Source organism: Pristiophorus japonicus, chromosome 21, assembly GCF_044704955.1.
Source record: "Pristiophorus japonicus isolate sPriJap1 chromosome 21, sPriJap1.hap1, whole genome shotgun sequence".
Taxonomy (NCBI): domain Eukaryota; kingdom Metazoa; phylum Chordata; class Chondrichthyes; family Pristiophoridae; genus Pristiophorus; species Pristiophorus japonicus.
This window is the reverse complement of record NC_091997.1, coordinates 87724502-87744459: the sequence shown is the minus strand read 5'-3', so window position 1 is coordinate 87744459 and position 19958 is coordinate 87724502. Positions and strand designations below refer to the sequence as shown.

At 50.6% G+C, this 19958-nt stretch overlaps 1 protein-coding gene across 1 annotated transcript; it reads left to right on the top strand.

The window, feature by feature from the left end:
* The first annotated feature begins 9905 nt into the window (after positions 1-9905).
* On the top strand, positions 9906-18797 carry gtf2a2 (general transcription factor IIA, 2). The gene is made up of 4 exons (XM_070864221.1): positions 9906-10016; positions 11482-11586; positions 14728-14854; positions 18537-18797. The coding sequence occupies exons 1-4, from the start codon at positions 9945-9947 to the stop codon at positions 18560-18562; spliced, it is 330 nt and encodes a 109-aa protein (XP_070720322.1). The 5' UTR covers positions 9906-9944; the 3' UTR covers positions 18563-18797.
* The last annotated feature ends 1161 nt before the right edge of the window (positions 18798-19958 follow it).

The window sequence follows — 19958 nt, the reverse complement described above, 5'->3', positions numbered from 1 at the left end:
AGCTTTTGCAGTCAGTTTTTATGTTCCTGGCATGCTTCTTCTTGTACTCTATTTTCCCCTCTTAATTAAACCCTTTGTCCTCCTCTGCTGAATTCTAAATTTTTCCCAGTCCTCAGGTTTGCTGCTTTTTCTGGCCAATTTATATGCCTCTTCCTTGGATTTAACACTATCCTTAATTTCCCTTGTTAGCCACGGTTGAGCCACCTTCCCTGTTTTATTTTTACTCCAGACAGAGATGTACAATTGCTGAAGTTCATCCATGTGATCTTTAAATGTTTGCCATTGCCTATCCACCGTCAGCCCTTTAAGTAGTTACCTTTCCTTAAGTTCAGGACCCTAGTTTCTGAATTAACTGTGTCACTCTCCATCCTGATAAAGAATTCTACCATGTTATGGTCACTCTTCCCCAAGGGGTCTCGCACAACAAGATTGGTCCTTTCTAATTACACATCACCCAGTCTAGGATGGCTAGCTCCCTGGTTGGTTCCTCGACATATTGATCTAGAAAACCATCCCTAATACACTGCAGGAAATCCTCCTCCACCGCATTGCTACCAGTTTGGTTAGCCCAATCAATACATAGATTAAAGTCACGCATGATAACTGCTGTACCTTTATTGCATGCACCCCTAATTTCTTGTTTGATGCTGTCCCCAACCTACTGTTTGGTGGTCTGTACACAACTCCCACTAGCGTTTTCTGCCCCTTGGTATTCCGTAGCTCCACCCATACCGATTTCACATCATCCAAGCTAATGTCCTTTCTTACTATTGCACTAATTTCCTCTTTAACCAGCAACGCCACCCCGCCTTCTTATCCTTTCTGTCTATCCTTCCTAAATGTTGAATACCCCTGGATGTTGAGTTCCCAGCCTTGGTCACCCTGGAGCCATGTCTCCGTGATGCCAATTACATCATATCCGTTAACTGCTTTCTGCGCAGTGAATTCGTCCACCTTATTCCGAATACTCCTCGCATTGAGGCACAGAGCCTTCAGGCTTGTCTTTCTAACATACTTTGCCCCTTTAGAATTTTGCTGTAATGTGGCCCTTTTTGCTTTTTGCATTGGGTTTCTCTGCCCTCCACTTTTTCTTTTCTTCTTTCTATCTTTTGCTTCTGCCCCCATTCTACTTCCCTCTGTCTCCCTGAACAGGTTCCCATCCCCCTGCCATATTAGTTTAACTCCTCCCCAACAGCACCAGCAAACATTCCCCCTAGGACATTAGTTCCGATCGTGCCCAGGTGCAGACTGTCCGGTTTGTACTGGTCCCACCTCCCCCAGAACCGGTTCCAATGTCCTAGGAATTTGAATCTCTCCTTGCTGCACCATTTCTCAAGCCACATATTCATTTGAGCTATCCTGCGATTCCTACTCTGACTAGCACATGGCACTGGTAGCAATCCTGAGATTACTACTTTTGAGGTCCTACTTTTTAATTTAGCTCCTAGCTCCCTAAATTCGTCTTGTAGGACCTCACCCCGTTTTTTACCGATATCGTTGGCCACAGAAACGTCTATCTATTTGCATTTATATAAGCGCCTTTCATGACCACCGGAGCGCTTCACAGCCAATGAAGTACTTTTGGAGTGTAGTCACTGTTGTAATGTGGGAAATGCAGCAGCCAACTTGCGCACAGCAAGCTCCCACAAACAGCAATGTGATAATGACCAGATAATCTGTTTTAGTGATCAGGACAGCGGGGATAGCTCCCCTGTTCTCATTCAAAATAGTGCCATGGGATTTTTTACATCTACCTGAGAGAGCTGACGGGGCCTCGGTTTAACGTCTCATCTGAAAGACGGCACCTCTGACAGTGCAGCACTCCCTCAGCACTGCACTGGGAATGTCAGCCTTGGAGTGGGACTTGAACCCAGAACCTCCTGACCCAGAGGCGAAAGTGCTGCCCACTGAGCCACGGCTGACACACAATATAACAGGATGCCTTTAACTAAAGAGAACCGAAAGCAGATCATATCTGCGGCTGCATTACTACAAGTACGCCCGATGACTTCTGATCTCGCAAATTAAGCAGCTCCAAGCCTGCTTAATGGTTGGAAGGGAGACAGCCTGGGAATGCCAGGTGCAGTAAGCTCTTCTCGCCAGCAGAGGCTGCTCTCAGCTGCACAAATTCGCACCGCTCTCACTCAGCAAGCTCAATGCATTTCTCTCCCTCTCTCTCTTTTTCCCATTCATTTGCTCCACGTTCCCTTGCTGATCTTCAGAAGCAAAGCAGAGTCAGCCCTGGTCAGTACTTGAATGGGCAAAGAGAGGGGGAGAGAGAGAGCACAGTAGTGCGGCCGTGGGCATGAGCTGCTCCTGGATTTCCTGAGGAAAAGGCTTCCTGATTTGTGTCCTTGTTTTTAAACCAGCTTACTTTCTTGTGCTGTGTCTCAATGTCGTCCCCTCATCTGCCAGCAAGGGAGTGCAAAGCAAATAAATAGGAAGCGAGAGATAGAGAGACAGAGGCACAGAGAGATGGAGTGTGCGAGAGAGAGAGAGAACAACAAATAGCTTGCTGTAATGTGTTTGCTTCCTGGGTTCTTGGCATAAGAATTCACAGCAACACATTGCTATTAAGAACTAGTTGGTTTATTAACAAAGGTTTAACAATCACACTACACATCACCCGTTCATCCACCAGGCTCACAACTGCATACCTCATCCTGGATCGCCCTGGCTGGGGTTTTATTGAGTCTTGTGAACATCATGACTGGCTAAGCCACTCACAACTCAACAGCGCTACAATTATTTTAATTCTAACTTTAAATCAGGTGCCCTCTTTTGGCAAGGGCACTGGAATCCACAAATTTCCAAATAAAACTTTAATGGAAACTTAGATCAAATTAGAATTTGGTTGCCAGGGGTGATGATACACTCCAGTCCCTCCAATGCCCACCTCTCGCGGAAGGCCGCGAGCGTACCGGTGGACACCGTGTGCTCCGACTCCAGGGACAGCCTGACGTCAACGTAGCTGCGGAAGAGAGGCAGGCAGTCAGGCTGGACGACCCCCTCGACCGCCCGCTGCCTGGACCGGCTGATGGCTCCCTTGGCCATGACAAGGAGCAGTCCTACGAGGAGGCCCTCAGACCTGCCCGCTCCCCTCCGCACAGGGTGCCCAAAGATCAGGAGCGTGGGACTGAAGTGCAGTCAGAATTTGAGGAGCAGTCCCTTCAAATAATGGAATAGGGGCTGCAACCTCGCACACTGAACATATACATGGAACACGGACTCCTCCAGACCACAGAAATTACAGACGGCCTGGGAGCCCGTGAACCAGCTTAAAAACCAATTGCACGGGACTGCTCCGCGCACCACCCTCCAGACCAAGTCCCCAATAAATAAGGGAAGGACTCCCGTGTAGAGTGCTCTCCATTGGGGACCCCCGCCTCCTCTGGACGGCAAGATGGTACGCCATGGCGTGTCCAGACAGCAGACGATGATGGCAAGGTGGAGAGTGTGCAGGAGCAGCCCATACAGGAAACCCCTCCGCGCAGAACTGAAAGGCGCCGGCTCCCGAGGGAGGTTTCGGGGCTTGGCGCCGATGAGGAATTCCGTCCGGCGGGGGTCAGTTCGGACGTGATCGCCCCATGTGCGTGAGCCTCCTCGACACACCTAACGCAGTCAGGGCCCAGTACCGGTTTTAGCGTTGGTTGTCAGCAGCTGTACAAAACTGCGAGCATACTCACGGATGCATACATTACACTTGGGGATTGAAATCAGTGCGATTTACAGCGCTGAGAGCAGCGTTTGCTCACAAGAAAAGGCTGCTGCACCTGGTAGTTCCAGGCGGAATTCCATCCAAGTACCAACCAGGCCTGACTCTGCTTTGCATTTTGATAGCAGCGACAGAGAGAGAGAGAGAGAACTGTAAGGAGTTTGGTGATTGAATGCGGCGTGTATATGAAGCGCTGAGAGCAGCCTCTGCTGGCAAGAAACACTTACTGCACCTGGTAGTCCCTGGAAGAATCCCAGCCGATTACTAACCAGCCGATTACTGGCAGCCCACTCCATCCATACCCTATCTAGACTCATCTTTAGTTTCCTAACTTGTTCCATTGCCATCTCCTTTTGCCTCGCACCATCATCTCTTTTGTCTCTCTAATCTCTCCTGCCCCCCTCCCAATCACAGACTGTCCCTTTTTGTTCTGTCGTCCCCTCCCCCTTTCCCTTGCTTAAAAACCCATCACATCTCTAACTTTTCCCAGTTCTGACAAAGGGTCATCGACCCGAAACATTAACTCTGTTTCTCTCTCCACAGACGCTGCCTGACCCGCTGAGATTTCCAGCATTCTCTGTTTTAATTTCAGATTCCAGCATCCGCAGTGTTTTGCTTTTGTATTTTCCTGTTCTGTTTTGTCGCACTCTGTCTCGATGCCTTACCTCCATCTGCCAGCAAGGGAATGTGAAGCAAATAAATTGAAAAACAGGGAGAGAGAGAGAGAGAGAGAGAGAGAACTGCAGACAGCGCTCACACTACTGATTTTTGAGAACACCTAGAGCAGCACTCACAGTGCATTCTCTCTCCCCTCCGATCTCATCTCTCTCCCCTCCGATCTCCTCTCTCTCCCCTCCGATCTCCTCTCTCTCCCCTCCCATTCTCTCTCTCCCTTCTGATCTCCTCTCTCTCCCCTCCCATTCTCTCTCTCTCCCCTCCAATCCTCTCTCTCCCCTCCGATCTCATCTCTCTCCCCTCCGATCTCCTCTCTCTCCCCTCCGATCTCCTCTCTCTCCCCTCCGATCTCCTCTCTCTCCCCTCCCATTCTCTCTCTCCCCTCTGATCTCCTCTCTCTCCCCTCCCATTCTCTCTCTCTCCCCTCCAATCCTCTCTCTCCCCTCCGATCTCATCTCTCTCCCCTCCGATCTCCTCTCTCTCCCCTCCGATCCTCTCTCTCCCCTCTGATCTCCTCTCTCTCCCCTCCCATTCTCTCTCTCTCCCCTCCAATCCTCTCTCTCCCCTCCAATCTCCTCTCTCTCCCCTCCGATCCTCTCTCTCCCCTCTGATCTCCTCTCTCTCCCCTCCCATTCTCTCTCTCTCCCCTCCAATCCTCTCTCTCCCCTCCGATCTCCCCCCCCCTCCCAACAATCTCCTCTCCCCCGCCCCATTGACCTCTTCTCTCTCCCCCCGATCTCCTCTCTTTTCCCCGATCTCCTGATCCTCTCCAGCAAAGCAGCAAGCTGACAGAAAATACCTGACAACAGGGAGGAAGCATGGTTTCTAGCTGCTAGCTCCGAAGGAGGGGTGGGGACTGTGTTTAGGCTCGGCCCCCAGACCCCTGTGCCAGCAGTCACAGCGAACTAACCCCACTGCCCCGCTCTCTCCCCACAGCATGATATCAATCCCAAACTAACCCCAACGCTCCATTCTCTCCCAAGTGTCAGCTGTGGTCAGTAGATAGCACACTCGTCTTCGAGTCCGAAGGTTGTGGGTTCAAGTCCCACTCCAGGGACTTGAGCATAAAAATCTAGGCTGACACTGCAATGTTGAGGGAGTGCTGCAGTGTTGAGGGAGTGCTGCACTGTCAGAGGTGCTGTCTTTCAGTTGAGACATTAAACCGAGGCCCTGTTTGCACCCCCCCTCCACTTTTTATCCCTTCTCTGTCTTGTCTAAAAATCCTGTAGCCAGGAATATTGATCTGCCAAACCTGCCCCTCTTTCAGCCATGTTTCTCTAATGGCTATAATGTCATACTCCCAAGTGTCTACCTGTGCTCTTAGCTCATCCGCCTTATTCGCTATACTCCTTGCATGAAAGTATATACCATTCAACACAGGGAGACCTTCTTGCTTACTACTTATGAAGCCTTGTTTCCTCTGTTTAACTGATTCACTTTCTAGATTCTTGCTATCCAATTTCTGCTTTACTTCCTTCCCTCTTGAATTTGTTCTCAGGTTCCCATCTTCCCTGCCAAGCCAGCTTAAACTCTCCCCAACAGCACGAGCAAATCTCCCCACGAGGATATTGATCCTGGCACTATTGAGGTGCAACCCGTCTGGTTTGTACAGGTCCCATCTTCCCCAGAACTGGTTCCAATGCCTCAAGAATTTAAAGCCCTCCCTCCTACACCAATTTTCCAGCCACGTGTTCATCCTCTCTATCCTTCTATTCTTGTACTCATTAGCACGTGGCACCGGTAGTAACCCGGAGATTACTACCTTTGAGATCCTACTCTTTAATTTTCTTTCTAGCTCCCTGAATTCTTCCTGTAGGACCTCATCCCCCTTTTTACCTATGTCGTTGGTCCCGATATGGACCAAGACCTCTAGCTGTTTACCTTCTCCCCCCAGAATGTCCTGCGTCCGCTCTGTGACATCCTTGATGTTTTATAATTACATAAAGAGCAAGAGGATAACTAAGGAAAGCATAGGGCCTATTAGGGACCAAATGGTGGTCTATGTGTGGAGGCGGAGGATGTGGTACTTGATGAACAATTTGCGGCTGTCTTCACAAAAGAGGGGAACGATGCCGAAGGTGAAGTTTAGGAGAAAGAGAGTGAAATATTGGTTGGGATGAACATACTAAGAGAGGAAGTATTAAGGTGTTTAGCATCTTTGAAATTAGATAAATCGCCAGGAACAGATGAAGTATATCTGAGGCTACTAAAAGAAGCAAGGGAGGAAATTGCACAGGCTCTGACTATCATTTTCCAATCCTCCCTGGCTATAGGAGTGGAGCCTGAGGATTGGAGAACTGCTAATGTTGTACAATTGTTTAAAAAGTGAGGAAGGGATAGACCGAGTAATTACATGCCAGTTAGTTTAACCTCAGTGGTGGGCAAATTATTGGAATCAATTCTGAGGGGCAGTATAAACCTTCATTTAGATAGATACAGAGTAATCAAGGACAGTCAGATTTGTTAAGGGAAGTTCGTGTCTGACTAACTTAATTGAATTTTTAAAGAAGGTAACAAGTAGGGTCGATGAGGACAGTACGTTTGATGTAGTCTACATGGATTTCAGCAAGGCTTTTGACAAGATCCCACATGGCAGGCTGATTAAAAAAGTAAAAGCCCATGGGATCCAAGGGAAAGTGGCAAATTGGATCCAAAATTAGCTCAGTAGCAGGAAACAAAGAGTAATGGATGACGGGTGTTTTTGTGACTGGAAGGCTGTTTCCAGTGAGGTTCCACGGGGTTCAGTCCCTTGCTTTTTGTAGTATATATTAATGATTTAGACTTCGATGTAGGGAACATGATGAAGAAGTTTGCAGATGATACAAAAATTTTCCGTGTGGTTGACAGTGGGGAGGAAAGCTTTAGACTGCAGGAAGATATCGATGGACTGGCAAGTTAGGCAGAAAAATGGAAAATGGAATTCAATCTGGAAAAGTGTGAGTTAGTGCATTTGGAAAGATACAACAAGGCAAAGGAATACATAAGAACATAAGAAATAGGAACTGGAGTAGCACATACGGCCCCTCGCACCTGCTCCGCCATTTAATCATGGCTGATCCAATCATGGACTCAGGTCCACTTCCCTGCCCACTCCCCATACCCCCTTATTCAATTATCGGTTAAGAAACTGTCTATCTCTGTCTTAAATTTATTAGACAGAATACACAATAAATGGGAGGACACTGAGAGCTGTGGAGTAACAGAGGGACCTTAGAGTGTGTGTCCACAGATCCCTGAAGATAGCGGGCCAGGTCGATAAGATTTCTCCGGCAACTCCCTCTGGCTTTGGTCGTTTTCCATATTTTCTTTCACGGTGTCGGTTGCCGTGTCCGGTGGGCAGCTCCGCTGTTCGGGACCGCCCTCAGTCTGTGGCTCAAACCTCGCTGACCGGCCGCTCTCCGTGCCCGTGCCCCCTCCTGGCGTGGATGGCGACGTGGAACGGTCGCGGGTCACCAGCTCGCCCCGAGAGCTGTCACGGACGGACGGACGGCTGAGGAGACGCGTCATGATCCGTGGACTGGCGCATGGAGCATCATGTGGGAAAGTGTGAGGTGATCCACTTTGATAGGAAGAATAAAAAAGCAAATCATGATTTAAATGAGGAATGATTACAAAATGCTGCAGTACAGAGGGACCTGGAGGTCCTGGTGCATGAAACACAAAAAGTTAGTATGCAGGTACAGCAAGTGATCATCGTCATCATCGTAGATAGTCCCTTGGAATCGAGGAAGACTTGCTTCCGCTCTTAAAATGAGTCCTTAGGTGGCTGAACATTCCAATACGAGAACCACAGTCCCTGTCACAGGTGGGACAGATAGTCGTTGAGGGAAGGGGTGGGTGGGACAGGTTTGCCGCACGCTCTTTCCGCTGCCTACGCTTGATTTCTGCATGCTCTTGGCTTCGAGACTCGAGGTGCTCAGCACCCTCCCGGATGCTGTTCCTTCACTTAGGGCAGTCTTTGGCCAGGGTCTCCCAGGTGTCAATGGAGATGTTGCACTTTATCAGGGAGGCTTTGAGGGTGTCCTTGTAACGTTTTCACTGCCCATCTTTGGCTCGTTTGCCGTGAAGGAGTTCAGGAAGGCAAATGGAATGCTGGCCTTTATTGCAAGGGGGATGGAGTATAAAAGTAGGGAAACCCTGCTACAACTGTACAGGGTAGTGGTGAGGCCACACCTAGAGTACTGTGTATAGTTTTGGTCTCCGTATTTAAGGAAGGATATGGAAACAGTTCAGAGAAGGTTCACCAGGTTGATTCCTGAGATGAAGGAGTTGTCTTACGAAGAGAGGTTGAGTAGGTTGGGCCTCTACTCATTGGAGTTTAGAAGAATGAGAGGTGATCTTATTGAAACGTATAAGATTCTGAGGGGGCTTGACAGGGCAGAGATGATGTTTTCCCTTGTGTGGGAATCTAGAACAAGGGGGAATAAGGGGTCGCCCATTTAAAACGGAGATGAGGAGGAATTTCTTCTCTCAGAGGGTCTTGAATCTGTGGAATTCTCTACCCCAGAGAGCTGTGGAGGCTGGGTCATTGAATATATTTAAGGTGGAGATAGACAGATTCTTGAACGATAAGTGAGTCAAGGGTTATGGGGAACGGGCAGGGAAGTGGAGTTGAGGCCAAGATCAGATCAGCCATGATCTTATTGAATGGCGGAGCAGGCTCGAGGGGCCAAATGGCCTACTCCTGCTCCTATTTCTTATGTTCTTAAGACAGGTCGATAAGATAGTTAAAAAAGCATATGGAATGCCTTTATTAGCCGAGGCATATAATATAAAAGTGGGGAAGTTATGCTAGAACTGTATGCAACATTAGTTAAGCCACAGCTAGAGTACTGTGTACAGTTCTGGTCACCACATTACAGGAAGGATGTGATTGCACTAGAGAGGGTACAGAGGAGATTTATGAGGATGTTGCCAGGACTGGAAAACTTTAGCTGTGAGGAAAGATTGGATAGGCTGGGGTTGTTTTCTTTGGAACAGAGGAGGCTGAGGGAAGATTTAATTGCGGTGTATAAAATTATGAGGGTCCTAGATATAGTGGAAAGGAAGGACCTGTTTGCCTTAGCAGAGGGGTCAACAACTAGGGGACATAGATTTAAAGTAATTGGTAGAAGGATTAGAGGGGAGTTGAGGAAAACGAATTTCACCCAGAGGGTGGTGGGGGTCTGGAACTCACGGCCTCACCACATTTAAAAAGTACTTGAATGTGGCACTTAACCTACAGGGCTACGGACCGAGAGCTGGAAAGTGGGATTAGGCTGGATAGCTCTTGGTCGGCCGGCGCGGACACGATGGGCCAAAATGGTCTCCTTTAGTGCTGTAAATTTCTATGATTCTATAAATGCAAGTCTTTCTGTTAGTGCAGGATTAATCCCAGTGGGATTGCACAGACCCATTCCCTCCCGACACCCTGGATCAATCCCACTGACCACGCCCTCCGCAGGCCCTAGACCAATCCCTGACCCTGGTGGCTGGAAGGGGCGGGGCCACTGCGCGCATGCGCAGTGTGGCTTGGCCGCGCGTGCGCAGTGAGCGCTGTAGCAGGGCCGCGGCGATGGCGTACCAACTGTACCGGAACACCACCCTGGGCAACAGCCTGCAGGAGAGCCTGGACGAGCTGATCCAGGTAGCGGGGGGCTGAGGGAAGAGAGGGACTGAGGGGGAGCGGGCCTCCCCCCCCCACTCCTCCCGTGACTCCAGTCCCCCCACTCCTCCCGTGACTCCAGTCCCCCCTCCCCCTCCCGTGACTCCAGTCCCCTCCCGTGACCCCAGTCCCCCCCATGACCCCAGTCTCCCCTCCCCCTCATGACTCCAGTCCCCCCTCCTCCCGTGACCCCAGTCCCCCCCATGACCCCAGTCTCCCCTCCCCCTCATGACTCCAGTCCCCCCTCCCCCCCATGACCCCAGTCCCCCCCCTCCCCCCCATGACCCCAGTCCCCCTCCTCCCGTGACTCCAGTCCCCCCCCATGACCCCAGTCCCCCCCATGACCCCAGTCTCCCCTCCCCCTCCTGACTCCAGTCCCCCCCCTCCTCCCATGACCCCAGTCTCCCCCTCCCCTTCCTCCCGTGACCCCAGTCTCCCCCTCCCGTGACTCCAGTCTCCCCCTCCCCCTCCTCCCGTGACTCCAGTCCCCCCCCATGACCCCAGTCTCCCCCTCCCCCTCACGACTCCAGTCTCCCCCCATGACGCCAGTCTCCCCCCCCCCCCCCAATGACCCCCAGTCTCCCCTCCCCCATGACCACAGTCCCCGCTTCCCCCCAGTCCACGCTTCCCCCCCGATGACCCCAATCCCCCCCATGACCCCAGCCCTGCTCCCCCCATGACCCCAGCCCTGCTCCCCTCATGACCCCAGTCTCCCCCCCCATGACCCCAGTCTCCCCCCCATGACCCCAGTCTCCCCCCCATGACCCCAGTCCCCCCTCCCCCCATGACCCCAGTCCCCCATGACCCCAGTCCCCATGACCCCAGTCCCCCCTCCCCCCTCCCCCCATGACCCCAGTTCCCCCCTCCCCCCATGACCCCAGTTCCCCCCTCCCCCCATGACCCCAGTCCCCCCCTCCCCATGACCCCAGTCCCCGCTTCCCCCCCCAATGACCCCAGTCCCCCCCATGACCCCAGCCCTGCTCCCCCCTGTGTCCCCAGTCCCCTCTTCCCCTGTGACTCCAGACCCCTTCTCCCATGACCCCAGTCCCCCTATGACCCCCCCATGACCCCAGTATCCCATTCCCCCCCCATGACCCCAGTCCCCCCCCATGACCCCCCTCCCCCCCATGACCCCAGTCCCCCCCCCCATGACCCCAGTCGTCCCCCCCATGACCCCAGTCGTCCCCCCCCCCCCATGACCCCAGTCCTCCCCCCCCCCCCCCCCCCCCAAAGACCCCAGTCCTCCCCTCTCCCCGGACCCCAGTGCCCTTCTTTCCCCAACCCAAGGCTCTCTGCCACCTCCGAGTTTCTCCACCCCCAAGCCTCTCTTCTCCCACCCATGAGCCTCTACCCCTCCCCTGTTCAGCGTGTTTCAGTTCTCCAGTGCACTGATCAGCTGTGCTGTGTTATTGTCAGTAACCTTTTTTCTCTGTTTCTCCCCTGACAGTCCCAGCAGATCACCCCTCAGCTGGCTCTGCAGGTCCTGCTCCAGTTTGACAAAGCAATCAACAATGCCTTGGCTCAGAGAGTCCGCAACCGAGTCAACTTCAGGGTGAGTTCTGTCGCTGCTCTTCCAGCACTCCTGCACATTACATTTCTTTACCTTTTTATGTTCTACATAGTTGCATAGTTTACAGCACAGAAACAGGCCATTTGGCCCAACATCACCCGAACCTCCTCCCACTCTTCTTCATCTTATCCCATCAATGCATCCATTTATTCATTTCTCCCTCAAGCTTAACTGGCTTCCCCTTAAATGTGTTTATGTTACTCGCCTCAACCACTCCGTGTGGCAGCAAGTTCCACATTCTCACCACTCTCTGGGTAAAGAAGTTTCTGCACTTTGGCAGAAAAAATCAAAGAGCAAGTTATTATTTAAATGGAGAAAGATTGCAAAGTACAGCGGGACCTGGGGGTAACTTTTGCATGAAACACAAAAGGATAGTATGCAGGTACAGCAAGTGATCAGGAAGGCCAATGGAATCTTGGCCTTTATTGCAAAAGGGATGGAGTATAAAAGCAGGGAAGTCTTGCTACAGCTATACAGGGTATTGGTGAGGCCACACCTGGAATACTGCGTCCAGTTTTGGTTTCCATATTTACGAAAGGATATACTTGCTTTGGAGGTTCATAAGGTTGATTCCGGGGATGAGGGGGTTGACTTATAAGGAAAGGTTGAGTAGGTTGGGCCTCTACTCATTCGAATTCAGAAGAATGAGAGGTGATCTTATCGAAATGTATAAGATTATGAGGGGGATTGACAAGGTGGATGCAGAGAGGATGTTTCCACTGATGGGGGAGACTAGAACTAGAGGGCATGATCTTAGAATAAGGGGCCGTCCATTTAAAACTGAGATGAGGAGAAATTTCTTCTCTGAGGGTTGTAAATCTGCGGAATTCGCTGCCTCAGGGAGCTGTGGAAGCTGGGACATTGAATAAATTTCAGACAGAAATAGACAGTTTCTTAAACGATAAGGGAATAAGGGGTTATGGAGAGTGGGCGGGGAAGTGGACCTGAGTTCATGATCAGATCAGCCATGATCTTATTGAATGGTGGAGCAGGCATGAGGGGCCGTATGGCCTACTCCTCCGATTTCTTATGTTATGTTCAATTCCCAATTGTATTTATTCGGGACTATCTTATATTTATGGCCCTTAGTTTTGATCTCGTCCGCAAAAGATCACATCTGCATCTACCCTATGAAACTCTTTCATAATCTTTGCTTTTTATATTGATCATTTAATTTCAGTTTCTCTTTGCCTTCCTAATTTTTTTTCTTCTTTCCTTACACTTTTGGGAACTTGCAATCTTTCCAGGGAGGGAGAGCAAATTGTTGATGACAGACTTTTCGCTGCTCCAGTTTTGCTTATTATGACCAGATATTGGATTGTTACAAATTGTTAGTCAGCATTTCGACAGGGAGCATGCCCTGTATCTGCTGCGGGTCAGTGTAAGCCGGCAGATGCTGGGATTGAATATACCAAATTCTAACTGTACAGGTATTAAACTAACCAGTGAACAAGTAGCTCGTGCAAACACGCAGATCAGTCCGTGAACAGGGGTGGAGGGGGAGGGGGAGGGAGGGAGGGAGGGAGGGAGTGTGTGTGTGTGTGTGTGTGTGTGTGTGTGTGTGTGTGTGTGTGTGTGTGTGTGTGTGTGTGTGTGGGGAGGGAATGCTCCTGGCTCCCACAAGCCTGTAACTACACACCCACACACTCACGCTGTTCTCTCCAAATGTTCAACGTCATGGACAGTTGCAGTGATTGGAAAATCCTATTAAAAAGATTGCAGGCGACACAGGAAGTGAGCTATAGATCGGTGTGCCCACGCAAGAACATCTGAATTGAAGGAGCAGTAGCACGTACAGCCCCTCGTACCAGCTCCGCCATTCAATAAGATCACGGCTGAGTGGACTTCATAAAGTTCCCTTCGAGGTGTCGTCCCCTTCACCCATTTTCAATACTGAAAACTGCTTAATGAGTGACATGCTCCCGGAGGATTTCTGCACTACCTGGCTCTTCCTACCCAGCCGGATGTTCATCCATTTACTTTTGTGAGGTTTCTGTGGCTGTGGAGTTAAACACCTACTGGGAGGTATGAGCCAGGGAATTCTGAGCCACCCATATAGTATAGTATTAGGCAGTCCCTCGTATCGAGGATGACCCACTTCCACACCAAAAAGGGATGAGTTCAATGAGGGACCTGACATTCGAGGTCCTGAACTTCATGTCGAAGGGTGGAAGATGCCTGTGCGTGGATTTTTTTAACGTGGGGTGGCCGTTGCACACCAGCCACCACACGGGCTTGACAGAGCTAGGCCTTGGTCCAGTGGCAAGGATTAACCAAGACGAGTGGAGACCTGCTCTGCTGCACGGACCTAGTGCGCACACATATCGCAGTGTGGGCTGGCCTGTGCTGCCCCCGGGCCCTCGCCTCTCCCCTCTCCTGCGCCCCGATCAAAAATGGAGCAGTCAGTAACAGGACATCAATTAATCTCCTCTTATGTTGGAGACATCAAATATACCCTGCAGTGAACGCAGCCATTACTGGTCCCACAGGTTTACATCGGAGATTCTGGTCAGCTTCACAGCATGTATTGATTTTAGTCGATCTATCATAAACTATTGCATGCTATAATACTCCTGTATCTGTGTCCCTTTAGTATAGAAAATAGACGACTGACATGTACGTCTGGAATCCCGCGACCTCGGGACCGGTTCCGTGCCGGTTTTTGGGTTTTGCCGGATTTCGGACCTCGCTATTGGTGCTCCTCGCCGCCCTCCGGTCCTCCACTTCTCACCGCCCGCGGCCCCCTGGCGCTGTGATTTTTACCGGTTTCCTCGTCCCTCGCCGCCCGATGTCACCAGCTTGGCCGCCTCAAAAAAGTCGGGTGTTTGGAATGCCGGATTCCGGACATTGTACCTGTGTATGAATTCAGTTTTGCAAGCGCACACAGGCTCAGTATATTTTATTTAGTGGCATTCGAATTGTGTCGTGTCAACAGCTTTAGGATGCTGAGCTGCAATGTGCCAATCTTATTGGAACCTGTTTGTAACTTTACAAAAAATCTGTTTTGCTCTTGACACCTTTTGCATCGCTCTTGGTAAAATGGTTGGCGTTGGGCCAGTGGTTTAAGACTCAATACTCTCCACGCAATCAGTGACTTGTTTTGTGACTTTGTTTATTTCAAAGGGCTCTTTAAACACGTACAGATTCTGTGATAATGTTTGGACATTTGTCCTGAATGATGTGGAATTTCGAGAGGTCACTGAACTAGTGAAAGTGGACAAAGTGAAGATTGTAGCGTGCGACGGCAAAAGTGAGTTGATGAAAAAGCCTCCCCTGCTTACAATAGATATTTTAATTAAGGAATGTGACAATCTTTTTATTTTGCAATGTATCTGTAAACCGATGCAACTCGCACCTGTTAAAATGGAACTGCCTGAATGGGGAGCACATTCAGGCATAAGTTTTAAAATGGATTTGGATATATCCTTGAAGTGGAACAAATTGCAAGGCTGTGGGGAAAAGAGCAGGTGAGTGGGACTAATGGGATCGCTCTTTCAAAGAGCCGGCACAGGGACGATGGGCCGAATGGTCGCCTCCTGTGCTCTACCATGAACTGCGTTCCCTAGCCACCGACTCCATCCCTCTCCCTGGCATCTGTCTGAGGCTGAGCCAGACTGTTCACAACCATGCCATCCTGTTTGACTCTGAGATCAGCTTCTCACCACACACACGGCTAAACTTTCCATTCATTTTTGGCGGGTTCTCGGCGGTACAACTGTTTTTCCGCCCGGCGAAAGTTCCCCCCCTTAGTTTTTTTTAATGGTATCGCCCAAATCTGAAAACTCCCGCCGGGACCAACCACCCACGTGCACCGGCGAGAACAATCGCAGGGCGTAAGTCACGATTGCCAAGGGAACCGCCCTGTAAACGCTGCTTAAACAAGGCGGTTTTGGGAATATATTTTTTAACTTTTTGTAAATTTTTAAAAAATTTTTCCCCCTCCCGAGGCCCAACCGCAGCCTCAGACTAATTTTTTAAAAAATCGTCCGTTTTACTTAGTTTCCCTCTTAGTCATCGAGATAACCGCCAAGAATAATGGTGCAAGACACATTTTCTCGCCGGTCAATTTGTTTTAACTTGAAATTGGAAATTTTCCCAAGTGTTACATACCAAATGTTAGTGGCTTTTCTGGGCAGGCAATCGGGCGTTGAGGGGCTCTCGGGGAAAGCCTAGCCCATACACTTCATCACCAAGGCCGGCTATTTCCATTTGACCCGACGTAAACGTAATCTTATCTAGACCTCGGCAGCCCGTGTCCTAACTCGCACCAAGTCCCGCTCACCCATTTCCCCTGTGCTCGCTGCCCCATGTCCTAATTCATACCAAGTCCCGCTCACACATCACCCCTGTGCTCGCTGCCCCATGTCCTAATTCATACCAAGTCCCGCTCACCTATCATCCCCTGTGCTCGCTGCCCGTGTGTTAACTCGCACCAAGTCCCGCTCGCACATCACCCCTGTGCTCACTGCCCCGTGTCCTAATTCATACCAAGTCCTGCTTACACATCACCCCTGTGCTCACTGCCCCGTGTCCTAATTCATACCAAGTCCCGCTCACCTATCATCCCCTGTGCTCGCTGCCCGTGTGTTAACTCGCATCAAATCCTGCTCCCCCATCACCCCCTGTGCTCACTGCCCGTGTCCTAACTTGCATCAAGTCCTGCTCCCCCATCACCCCCTGTGCTCACTGCCTGTGTCCTAACTTGCATCAAGTCCTGCTCCCCCATCACCTCCTGTGCTCACTGCCCGTGTCCTAACTTGCATCAAATCCTACTCCCCCATCACCCCCTGTGCTCACTGCCGTGTCCTAACTTGCATCAAGTCCTGCTCCCCCATCACCCCTGTGCTCGCTGACCTACATTGGCTGCAAGGTTGAACAAGGATTCTCATCCTTGTTTTCAGATCCTTCCATGTCCTCGCCCCTCCCTTATCTCATCCAGCCCAAAAATCCTCCGAGCTATCTGCGCTCCTCCAATTCTGGCCTCGGCGCATCCCCGATTTTAATCGTTGCACCATTGCCGCCGTGCATCCAGCTGCCTGGGCCCCAAGCTCTGGAACTCCCTACCTAAACCTTCCTGCCTCTTTATCTCTCACTACTCCTTTAAGTCGCGCCTTAAAACCTACCTCTTGGTGTCAACTTCTGTTTTACAACGCTCCTGTGAAGCACCCTGGGATGTTTTGCTACATTTAAAGGTGCTATATAATTATGTTGTTGGGTTTGTTTAAATCGCACTTCAGGTGAGCACACAGATGGGGCAGCAAGGCTTTTAGCACCATGGGGAGGTCGGGAAGGAATATCGATGGCTGAAGGGCTCCAGTGTATACACTGCAGGGAGAGCAAACCATACAGGAAACAAATGTTTCTTACTTTACCAGCTGGCAGGAAGCTATTCCGCAGGGCCATGTGCAGTGAAAGATTGTTCACCGCTGTCTAAAAGGATGATAGCTTTAGACAATGGAACAGGATATTGATAAGGCCTGATGTTTGTGTGTTTTCAGTAATCTCGGGGTCAAATATGACAGCAAGGTTGCAAACAGTCTGGTTCAGCTTCAGACAGTTGTCAATACTTGAGCGCAATATATAATCTATGATAATAGCCAGTTTTTATCTGTCCTGGGGCAGGACCAGGGGCTGGGAGCACGTGGTCCGTCTGGACTAAATGACCGTTGCACCGACCAATGGATGCTCATGGCTCGACCGGCCCCGCAGCTAATCAGAGCGGGGAGTGATGGCGCGAATTTTCAAAGTTTGGTCGACGAAGGTCCTGCTCCAATGAGGAGGCAGCAGTGGATGCGGCGGGGCCAATGGGCATGAGGGGGCGGAGTCGAGAGGAGCGGCGACGGCGGGGATTTGGGGGGGAGGGGAGAGAGAGGGGGGGAGGGAGGAGGGTGGGGGGGGAAGAGAACAGAGAGAGGGGGGGTGGAGGGGAGAGAGGGGGAGGGAAGGAGAGAGCGAGTGGGGAGTGGGAGGGGGGAGAGCGAGAGAGAGGTGGGGGGAAGGAAGAGAGCGAGAGAGACGGAGGAAGAGAGAGAGCGGGGGAGGGGAAGAGAGAGATGGGGTGGGCGTTTGGGAGAGAGAGAGAGGATATCAGCATTGATTCTATAGACGAAGAAGATGATAGTCTAAACAAATACTGTTGCAATAAAGATACTAATTTGACCGCAGTTGTATTGCGGGTCTCTGCTCGTTCTGCATAATGCTAACTAGCTTGTTCTACTTATACGCGTGCACGTCCTTACACAAGCATATTGTCACCTTTAAGCCAGACACAGTCAGATGGTACTGAATTAGGGGCTGCTTTTTCTGTGAATTAAGACTGCCCCTAACTCAAATCCCAGAAGACATTTGCAGCCAGTCGGAACATCAATTCCATCAGGCTGGCCTGCAACATGAAAGCATTTCCATAGCGCCTTCCGTGACCACCTGACATCTCAAAGCGCATTACAGCCAATGCAGTACTTTTTAGAAGTATAGTTATTGTTGTAATGTGGGAAACATGGCAGCCAATTTGTGCACAGCAAGTTCCCACAAACAGAAATGTGATAATGACCAGATAATCTGCTTAATGATTAACGAGGGATAAATATTGGCCAGGACACCGGGGATAACTCTTCTTCGAAATAGTACCATGGGATTTTATTTCCACCTGAGAGAGCAGACGGGGCCTTGGTTTAACGTCTCATCCGAAAGACGACACCTCCGACAGTGCAGCACTCCCTCAGCACTGCACTGGAGTGTCAGCCTAGGGTTTTGTGCTCAGGTCCCTGGAGTGGGACTTGAACCCACAAAGTTCTGACTCCGAGGCGAGAGTGCTGCCCACTGAGCCACGGCTGATACAAATGAGATGAGTGATCAGTGTCTGAACCACTGCACCATCATGTTGTGAGGAATCTGAGGTTTGCAAAACTGATGTGATGTGTTTGTGTTTACAGATACTGGCTCGAATGCTGCAGAATGATCCATAACTGGATGGGGGTCTATCAGTGAATCAGCATCCAGACCAGAAGTATTGTGAATGATTCCGATTATTGACTGATCTGTAACTGCTTCATTCAACATAGAACAAGTAATGGGGGCTAACAGTATCCCCAGGGTGTACAATATCAGTGAGAATATTACCTTTTATAAACTCAACTTGTAGCTCTTTTTTATGTTTGAGAGATAAATCTGTAATAAAGTTTTACTTAACTGTTTTTTTTTTGTTGCTCATCCTGGATGACTTTTTTTGCCTTTATTCTGGGGTGACGAGGTCTCATTGTCCACCCCGAGTGGACCTGAGCAGGTGGGCTGCCCAGACCAGGTAGGGGTGGGACTGGAGTCACGTGTAGGCCCTCACCGGGTAGGGGTGGATCTGGAGTCACGTGTAGGCCCTGACCGGGTAGGGGTGGGTCTGGAGTCACGTGTAGGCCCAGACCAGGTAGGTGTGGATTTGGAGTCACGTGTAGGCCCAGACCGGGTAGGGGTGGATTTGGAGTCACGTGTAGGCCCAGACCGGGTAGGGGTGGATTTGGAGTCACGTGTAGGCCCAGACCGGGTAGGGGTGGATTTGGAGTCACGTGTAGGCCCAGACCGGGTAGGTGTGGATTTGGAGTCACGTGTAGGCCCAGACCGGGTAGGGGTGGATTTGGAGTCACGTGTAGGCCCAGACCGGGTAGGGGTGGATTTGGAGTCACGGTAGACCTTGACCGTGTAGGGGTGGGACTGGAGTCACGTGTAGGCCCAGACCGGGTATGGGTGGCAGCCGCCCTTCCTGAAGGACATGGGTCTAGAACAAGGGGACACGGATACAAGATTAAACATGATATTTAGGACGCGAGCAAGAGAAAGGTGTTCCTTGCACATGGCTGTGAGGCTGTGGAATCCGAGTTAGTGAGTTAAGCGGAGAGCAGGTCAAGATTTCCGAATGGGTTAGATAGGTGGTTGAAAGAATGTGGGATACGGGAATGAGGCTCGTGGGGAGAATAAACAACTTGTATTTATATAGCGCCTCTAAGGTCATAAAACGTCCCTAGGCACTTCACAGGAGTGTTACTGGACAAAATATTGACACTGAGCCACATAAAAAATTACGGCAAAAGCTTGGTCAAAGAGGGAGGTTTTAAGGAGCGTCTTAAAGGAGGAAAGAGCGGTTTAGGGAGGGAATTCCAGAGCTTAGGGCCTCGACAGCTGAAGGCACGGACGCCAGTGGGGGAGCGATTATAATCAGGGATGCTTAGGAGGGCAGAATTTGAGGAGCACAGGTATCTCTGGGGGTGGGGAGGGGGTGGGGGCAGCATTGTGCGGCTGGAGGAGATTATATAGGGAGGGGTGAGGCTATGGAGGGATTTGGAAACGAGAGAATTTTGAAATCAAGG